Raw genomic sequence first — 9,333 nt, 5'->3', positions numbered from 1 at the left:
GTCTAAAAAGACGCGTGGCATTCTTATGATCCTACGAAAGACAAACAAATAGAATTAAAACATAAGAAATTAAATATCAACAAATCGTATGAAAAGCAAAGTTGAGATCGTTACAATTGTCTCATTGATGGTACGGGTCCACGAGCTATCATATCCAAATAGAACTTTGTCGACATCTTTAGGTTCACCTCTGGCTTTCCCACCGGGTAGACGAATAAGCTGCAAACGTGTGGGTGGAATATGTCGCGGACTCGGTGCATTTGGAACTTTCTTCTTCGGCTATGGCTGTGTTTGCGCCGCATCCTCCTGAATCTCCTCTTCCGCCTCCTCCTCCTCATCATCATCATCACCACCACTACTACCATCATTTATTTCCTTACCATTTTCATCATTACCATCATCCTCATCCCCCTCTTCATCACCGCTAGCACCACCATTTCCATCCTCATCCTCATCCTCATTATCATCATTACCTTCATCCTCCTCCTCCTTCTCCTCCTCCTCCTGAATCTCCTCCTCCTCATTTCCACCATCCCCACCATCACCACCATTACCATCATTACCATCATCATCATAAGCAACATATTCACCTCCTAAAGCAATTTCGTCATGTTCTGCGACTTCTTCTTCTATGCTTCCAGTTGCAGATATAACAGGAGAGGATGAAGAGGACAATTCAGACGAATCATCACATGGGTCTCTGGGTTCGCGGATAATTAAGGCTACCTCACTCGGTGTTTTTCCTCGTAATAGACCGTCATTTAGGTATTTTTTGTTGTGGGGAGGTCTGGATGGAGGAGTTACCAGTGCAAGCTTATCTTTTTTATTCTTGATACTATAGGTCAAAGACAACAAAACAAGAAATATCAAAGGGTCGTCAGAATTTTTTTTTAAAATAAACGACCCTTTCATTATTTGGGACAGAGATCTTTTTAGACATATCAAAGGGTCGTCAGATTTTTTTTTTAAAAATAAATGACCCTTCCATTATTTGGGACAGAGATGTGTTTAGGCAAACCATAGGGTCGTCAGAATTTTTTTAAAAAATAAACGACCCTTTCATTATTTGGGACAGAGATGTGTTTAGGCATATCATAGAGTCGTTGATGAATAAAAAGGGTCGTATATAGAAACTAGCACACAACTTAACTAGAGTCGTTTTCACATATTACTAATGGTTAATGATTTTTTATTAACATGCAGATAAAAAATCGTTAAGAAAAAAAATATTTGTTAACGATTTTAACCTCTAAAAAAAATTACAGCAAGGATCGTTTTCTCCGCCACCCTAATGATTAACGATTTTTGATGAAATTTACATGCATCAGCAAAATCATTAAGAAATAAAACCTAGTGATTAACGACTCAATTTCTGAGAATCCTATTTTCCCGATTCACACCCTAATTTTTCAGTAGAACATCAAATTAAACACAAACCCAAGTTACAGTTGGGGGTTTTAGTGAACATACCTTCTGATCGGAGCCATTTCCTTCACCGGCTGATTTGATTTTTTTGTCAGTCTCCGTTGCTCCTTCGCTGCATTAACTGCATCTACCAGATTAGGTATTTGATTTCCCTTTCTAGCGGTCTGCTTTGTACGAGCCATGTTTGTAGAAGAAGTTAATCGTTAATCGTCGATTAAAATTAATCGACGATTACGCGAAGAATCGGTTGAGAAAAAAAAATTCTCCTCTGAGTCGTTAATGGAGAAGATGGAGGTGCAGAGAGAGGGGAGGGGAGGAGAAGAAGAAGAGTTTTGTTTTGAAAAGAGAATGAGGACCTCACTCGATTAGTATTAGGATTTTAGGTTTAGTTATTAGAGAAGGATAAAATAGGTATTTCACCCTCATTTTTGGAAGCCCCATATATTTTTGGGTGTGGGTATAAAATGTGTCATGGACCCCAATTAGTTTCCATGGCCCCCAATTCAGTCCTGAGATTTATCTATTACCGTAGAATTTTCTGTGTGATATAGATATGTTTATTAAAGTCTTCGACTTTGGGTCATAGCAACTCTTAGTTGTGGATGGGATCAGCTAAGGGAATCAAGTACGTAGTATCCTGCTGGGATCTGAGACGTAAGGAGCATAACTGTACCTTGGGTCAGTGTGAGATTGATTGGGATTCAACTGCAGTCCAGACCGAAGTTAATTTGTAGTAGGCTAGAGTCTGTAGCGGCTTAATACAATGTTTGTTCAATCTGTACTAGGTCACGGGGTTTTTCTGCATTTGCGGTTTCCTCGTTAACAAAATTCTGGTGTTTGTGTTATTTCTATTCCGCATTATATTTTGTTATATAATTGAAATATCACATGTTGTGCGTTAGTTCAATCAATTAGAATATCCGACCTTTGGTTGTTTATTTACATTGATTGACACTTGGATATTGGTCTTTGGTACCATCCAAGTTATCTCTCTAGTATTTAATTAGACTCGCATATTTCTATTTACTTGAGTAAGAATTAAATCGAGAGATCGAGATAATATAACTCTTTGATATACTTTATTAAGATTGAGTCTAGTTGATTCTATTGAAAGTACTCCCTCCGTTTCTAAAAAATAGGCTTGTTTGGTTTTCACAAAAAATAAGAAAACTAATCATTGGAGCCACTTTTCCATGTTTTTTCCTAATCTATCTTTTGGTCCCCATTCATTTGTTATTAGAGAAAGGGGAGAGAGAAGAGGTCCCCTTTTTGTATTAGGAGAGAAAATGGAGAGAGAGAAGTGGTCCCTCTATGGGTGTAGCATTAAAATCATGACATTCGACTTTCCACATATGGAAACAAGCCTATTTTTTTGGCATACCCAAAAAGGGAAACTTGCATATTTTTTAGAAACGGATGGAGTATATTGGAATTAGTCCATTCAGATTTCTAAGTGAAATATTGGGTGTGGTTGTTGTACCCCGCTTTTTCACAGATATAAGCATGTATTATATTTCGATTAGAAATTAAAACAAAAACATTGAGATGGGATGTCCACGTCAAGCAGAGGACAATTCTATGTCCATTACAAGGAAGAGTAAAACAACTTTGAAATCCTAGACTACTTTGCAAAAAAGCCACATGAAAAACAAATGCTAAGGTTTCAGACAAAAAAAGTTGGTCAATTTTAAACTTGCATGTGTACTCGTGCAGTTTTGAGACTGTCAAAGGGTTGTGTACCCGTTGACAGTTCCAGGCAAGGCAGTTTATTCTTCTTGCGGTTTTGCTGTTCCATGTTTTTACCTGCTGCAGTAATCTCGTCAGTAAGAGAAGCTGCCAAGCAGGCTTGGTCTCTCTGGATCGGTTGCCAAAGGGTCTTGTGTTGCATGATGATGGAGCAAATGAATCCACCGGCCAGCATTAATCGTGCTGTTGTTGTTGGATTCTGTTACTGTTCTTTTCCGTGGTATCTGATGCTTCATTGTTTCATGGTCCTTCGAGTAGGTACCTCAACAGCTGGTTCATTCATTTTATACGTGTATTGCTCCAAGTCTGCAATCGACATATATTTCCTTGCTTTTGGTGGTGGTGGTCTAGCTGCAAAATCAGGTGTGTTAGGTATCATTAGGTGCTCCTGTACCCTTGTTGGTGGCTTGAACGTCCTTCGTTTATACCTTTGCACTGGTCGAAGTGGATAGTGTCTCTATTCTGTTTTGGCATTGTGTGTTACAATGACCTCCGACTTGCCATTCACATTGTGAACCAATATATTTACCTTTGCATCTCGTCTTTGTAGAGATGTTAGTACTTTTGTGTAGTCCGCTGTGAAGAAAGCTAGCATTCTAGCCATCCCAGGTTTAGCTTTAGGACTCGGATTTGGATTTATCGGTAGTGTAGGTACTTGGGTGTTACATGAGTTACTTTGACCCGAGTTCTGTTGGCTATGGGCCTCCACTATATTTACCTTTTCCTTTCCCTTGTGGGCCTGTTGTTGCTGATTTGGATCTTTTTCTTTGTTTTTGCCGATGTGTTCTGCCACATGGGTTACAAAGCTGACTGGATTTTTACGTGGCGGATATGATGTGGTGGCATGTGAGTCCTCTGATGATATTTCTATCCCGACATTTCTGACACTGGTATTTTATGAATTGGCAGGATTTGCAGATGTTGCATGGGATCGTTCTTTATTGTTCTAGCATGGACAACTGAGGGGGATACGCAGGTATGTTTGTAGCAGTATTTATTTCGGGATGTTGTTGGTTCTTCACCGAGTTCCATATCAACCCGCGACGAGTCATTTTCTCAGATAGCTGAGTTGGTACCTCTTTTCCTAGTTTCAAATCAGTAACCCTAACCGCATCTGGTTTGTGAACCTACTTGTTGGTCATTGGTACCTGTTGATGGAGGTCGTTGCGAACCAGTTGTTGAAGATGTTAGTACTGTTCTTGAGTTCCATTATTTTCCTCGTTTTGATGCTACGTTTGATTCTCACCTTGATCCTTAATTTTTGTTGAGGATTCACCAGAGTAGAAGTTAACGGCTCCAAGTATTTGAAGTTGATGAATTTTTTGTTGGTTAAACTTCAACATAGAAGTCACTAACAAGCTGGTTAGGACAAGATTAGGAAATTGATGTAATCCTAAGGGAATTAGAAGTCATCTAGTTCTAAGAAAAGGAAAGACATGTAATAAGGTAATAGGACTAGGAAAAGGAATTCATAGTTCTATATATATATGATTACCAAAGTTGTGGTTGATCATATGAGCAAGATTAGAGCTTGTGTTTAGTTTTGAGAGATTTTCTAAACATCAATAAAGAGAGTTGTCTTTATATAAGCTAAGTTTCATCTTGCAGTTTCCAATAATTGGTATCAGAGCTTGTTTCTGAGCCATGGAAAACGAAACCACCATTGTGGGTGCAAAACAGTTCACGCCACCATCAATACAAGTTCCAATCCTCAACGCCACAAACTACACAGTATGGGCCATGAGAATGAAGGTACTGATGAAAATCTACAAAGTTTGGGAAACAATTGATCCTGGTACATTGGACCCAGACAAAAACAATGTTGCCATTGGATTACTCTTTCAAGAAATACCAGAATGTCTTGTTTTACAAGTTGGTGAACAGGAAACTTCAAAGAAAATTTGGGATGCAATAAAGGCACGTAATCTCGGAGCTGATCGAGTTAAAGAAGCCCGTCTGCAAACCTTAATGTCTGAATTTGAAAGAGTGAAGATGAAAGACACTGATACTATTGATAGCTTTGCAGGAAAGCTATCAGAGATAGCCTCAAAAGCTGCGTCACTTGGACAATCCATTGATGAAGATAAACTGGTAAAGAAGTTTCTCAATAATTTACCAAGATCCAAGTATATTCATGTCATAGCTTCTCTCGAACAAGTCTTAGATTTAAAGAAGACTAGCTATGAAGATATAATTGGAAGATTGAAAGCATATGAAGAGAGAATCCTTGATGAAGAAAACAATGGAGAAAATCAAGCAAAACTCTTGTACACAAACTCTTACCAACAAAACTGTGCGACAAGAGGAAGAGGTCGTGGAAGAGGTGGTAGAGGAAACAGAGGCCGAGGAAGGGGAGGAAGGTTTAACTCACAAGATAGAACAACAAGTCATAATGATCAAAACCAAGGGAAAGAAGATAAGGATAGATCAAACATTATTTGTTACAGATGTGATAAACCAGGACATTTCTCCTCTGTATGCCCTCAAAGAATACAAAAGATGGAAGAAACAAACAAGAATGAAACAAGGGAAGCAAATACAGCTCTTTTCATACACGAAGTTGTATTCTTAAACGAAGGGAAACTAATACCAAAGAACTACGAATCAAAGAATGGTGAAGAAGGAATCTGGTATTTAGATAATGGATCCAGCAATCACATGACTGGTAAGAGACACTATTTTTTTGAATCAATGAGAAAATCAAAGGACAAGTAAAGTTTGGGGATGTATCTTATGTAGAAATTGAAAGGAAAGGATCAATTCTTTTTCAGAGCAAGACCGGTGAACAGAAGCTTGTCACAAACATCTACTTCATCCCAAACTTACAAAGCAACATTCTAAGTTTAGGACAAGCTACAAAAGTTGGATGTGATGTTAGAATGCGACAAGATTATCTAACAGTTCATGACCCAAGTGGAAGACCTTTAGTTAGAGTCTCACGCTCACAGAATAGACTTTACAAGATAAGTCTCATGATTGGAAGGCCATTGTGTCTGAATATGAGACTGGAAGATCATACATGGAAGTGGCACGCAAGGTTAGGACACATAAGTTTCAGAACCTTAAAAACTATGTCTCAAAACAAGATGGTTCGAGGGCTACCACAAATAAACTATGAATCAAGGATCTTTGAATCATGTTTAGTTGGGAAACAAATGCGTCAAGGTTTTCCAAAAGCAACAACATTCAGAGCTTCAAATCCATTAGAGCTTCTTCATGCTGATTTATGTGGTCCTATTACACCATATACACCACAAAAAAACGGAGTGGTGGAGAGGAGAAACAAGACTCTAATGGAGATGACAAGAAGTTCATTAAAGGCTATGCAGGTACCTAATTATCTATGGGGAGAAGCTGTACGACACTCCACATACCTAATAAACAGGATACCTACGAAAGCTCTGAAAGACATGACTCCATATGAAAGTTTGCGAAAGAGAAAACCAAATATAGATCATTTAAGAGTGTTTGGTTGCAAAGCATACACAAAAGTTGATTATGCAACTCTTAAGAAACTGGATGATCGATCTCAGACTCTTGTGCATCTAGGAATTGAGCCTGGATCCAAAGCTTACGGATTATTCAATCCAACAACGAAAAGAGTAATAGTGAGTCGAGATGTGGTATTCGATGAAAAAGCAAACTAGAACTGGAAAGAAACTAATGATGGACCAAGTAGGGATCCAGGAATGTTTCACATGAGATGGGGTCAGGTAATTGATGAAGGCGAAGGACCCATAATCATCAATACCAATGAAAACAATGATGTTAATCAAGAAGAAGAAGAGAATAATGAAACCACTGAGAATAACGAAGAAGTATAAGAAGAAGAAGAAGAAGAAGAAGAAGAGATCGATGAAATAACTCAACCCATTCCACTGCGAAAATCAACAAGACAGATACGAAAGCCACAGTACCTGGAGGATTATGTTCTTCAAGCTGCAGAAGAATGTGAGATTATGCTACTTTCTGTTAATGATGAACCAAGGAATTTTCAGGAAGCAAAGGTCTCGAATAAATGGACACAAGCATGTAGAGAAGAAATTATTTCAATCAACAGAAACAAGACTTGGTTTCTAGTTGATAAGCCAGGTGGGGTAAAAGTGATTGATCTTAAGTGGATTTTCAAAGTAAAACGGAATGCTGATGGTACTGTCAACAAATATAAGGCAAGACTTGTAGCTAAGGGATACGTTCAAGAATCAGGCATAGACTTTGATGAAGTTTTCGCACCAGTTTCTAGACTAGAGACAATTCGTCTCTTAATAGCAGAAGCAGCATCCAACTCATGGGAAATTCACCACTTAGACGTTAAGACAGCATTCTTACATGGTGAATTGCGAGAAGATGAATGTTGAACAACCAGAAGGTTTTGAAGTAAAAGGACAAGAGCATAAGGTTTATAAGTTATCAAAAGCTCTATATGGTCTAAGACAAGCTCCTCGAGCCTGAAATACAAAGTTAGATCAAATCTTAAAAGGAATGAGATTCATAAAGTGCTCTAAAGAAACATCAGTATACAGAAGAGAAGAAAAGGGAACGCTTCTTGTGATTACAGTCTATGTAGATGGTCTATTTTTGACTGGAAACTCCCTTAAGGTGATCAATGAGTTCAAGAGAGAAATGTCATCAAAGTTTGATATGTCAGACCTCGGAAAACTCACTTATTACCTTGGCATAGAAGTCCATCAAGGAGTAGATGGGATTCAGATTAAACAAGAAGCTTATGCAAGGAGAATTCTGAAAGAAGCAGGACTTGAAACTTGTAATCCAACTAAGATACCAATGGAGTTTGGACTTAAAGTTTCAAAGGCACAAGAAGAAGCTGAGATCGATCCAACGAGTTATAGAAGAAATGTTGGATGCCTTAGATACTTGTTACACACAAGACCAGACTTGGATTTCTCTGTGGGAGTAGCAAGCCGTTATATGCAGAGTCCACGAAAGTCTCATGGTGATGTAATAAAGCAGATATTGAGATATCTAAGAGGAACAATCATCTATGGATTGAAGTATGGTCGAGGAGGATCAAAAGGAATTGTTGGGTATAGTGACAGCAGTCATAATATTGACCAAGATGATGGAAAAAGTACAACTGGTCATATATTTTATCTAGGAGAAGCACCTATTACATGGTGTTCACAGAAGCAAGACACTGTAGCCCTCTCATCCTGTGAAGCTGAGTTTATGGATGCAACAGAAGCAACTAAACAATCAATATGGCTTCAATAATTATTGGGTGAAATCAAAGGAAGAGAACCTGAAAAAGTTCTCATCAAGATTGATAATAAGTCTGAAATTGCACTCACTAAAAATCCAGTGTTTCATGGGAAGACGAAACACATTCACAAAAGGTATCATTTCATACGAGATTGCATCGAAAAGGAGGTCATTAACGTTGAACACATACCAGGAACTGAGCAGAAAGCAGACATATTGACAAATGCATTAGCTCGGATCAAGTTTGAAGAAATGAGACAACTGATTGGAGTACAAGATATGTCACGGGCTAGGTTGAAGCTTAACGGGGAGAATGTTGGTTAAACTTCAACATAGAAGTCACTAACAAGCTGGTTAGGACAAGATTAGGAAATTGATGTAATCCTAAGGGAATTAGAAGTCATCTAGTTCTAAGAAAAGGAAATACATGTAATAAGGTAATAGGACTAGGAAAAGGAATTCATAGTTCTATATATATATGATCACCAAAGTTGTGGTTGATCATATGAGCAATATTAGAGCTTGTGTTTAGTTTTGAGAGATTTTCTAAACATCAATAAAGAGAGTTGTCTTTATATAAGCTAAGTTTCATCTTGCAGTTGCCAATATTTTTTGAGTTTTTGAGAAAGGAACCTTCATTCCTGAGTTCAATCTGGCGTAGGGGAAGTTTGGAAACTTGGTGTTCTTCATGGCTTTCTCCAAGTTTAGGAAGTTTGTGCAGTCCTTGATATATGCCCTACGAAACCATATAAAAAACACAGTATCGGGATATTTCGTAAGCAAACCGAACCCAGACTCCTTTGTTTTTTTTAGCATGACTCCAGGTCGAAAAAGTTTTGTAAGATCTAGCATAACATAGACTCTTCGAGGAAATCTTGAGAAATCTATCTGCAGTACAGTCCCCATGTCATATTTTTCTACAAGTTCATGGATTGTTGTTTC

At 38.1% G+C, this 9,333-nt stretch overlaps 1 protein-coding gene across 1 annotated transcript; it reads right to left on the bottom strand.

Annotated features, from left to right (window-relative positions):
* Positions 1 to 279: 279 nt before the first annotated feature.
* LOC113279718 (ribosomal L1 domain-containing protein CG13096-like) lies at positions 280 to 1,607 on the bottom strand. Its single transcript, XM_026528389.1, has 3 exons — positions 1,471 to 1,607; positions 540 to 835; positions 280 to 413 (listed from the first exon to the last, which is right to left on the bottom strand). The coding sequence occupies exons 1-3, from the start codon at positions 1,605 to 1,607 to the stop codon at positions 280 to 282; spliced, it is 567 nt and encodes a 188-aa protein (XP_026384174.1).
* Between the last annotated feature and the right edge of the window lie 7,726 nt (positions 1,608 to 9,333).

This window comes from Papaver somniferum, chromosome 5 (genome assembly GCF_003573695.1).
Source record: "Papaver somniferum cultivar HN1 chromosome 5, ASM357369v1, whole genome shotgun sequence".
Taxonomy (NCBI): domain Eukaryota; kingdom Viridiplantae; phylum Streptophyta; class Magnoliopsida; order Ranunculales; family Papaveraceae; genus Papaver; species Papaver somniferum.
This window is presented reverse-complemented; position numbering and strand designations above follow the sequence as displayed.

Bases quoted from the DNA above. Each gene is read 5' to 3' on its own strand.
- LOC113279718 (XM_026528389.1), bottom strand. From the start codon at position 1,607: ATGGCTCGTACAAAGCAGACCGCTAGAAAGGGAAATCAAATACCTAAT. The intron at 836-1,470 runs GTATGTTCACTA...TTTGACCTATAG, and splicing joins GAAATGGCTCCGATCAGAAG to TATCAAGAATAAAAAAGATA. The intron at 414-539 runs GTGGGGATGGTG...GCGGTGATGAAG, and splicing joins TGATGGTAATGGTGGTGATG to AGGGGGATGAGGATGATGGT.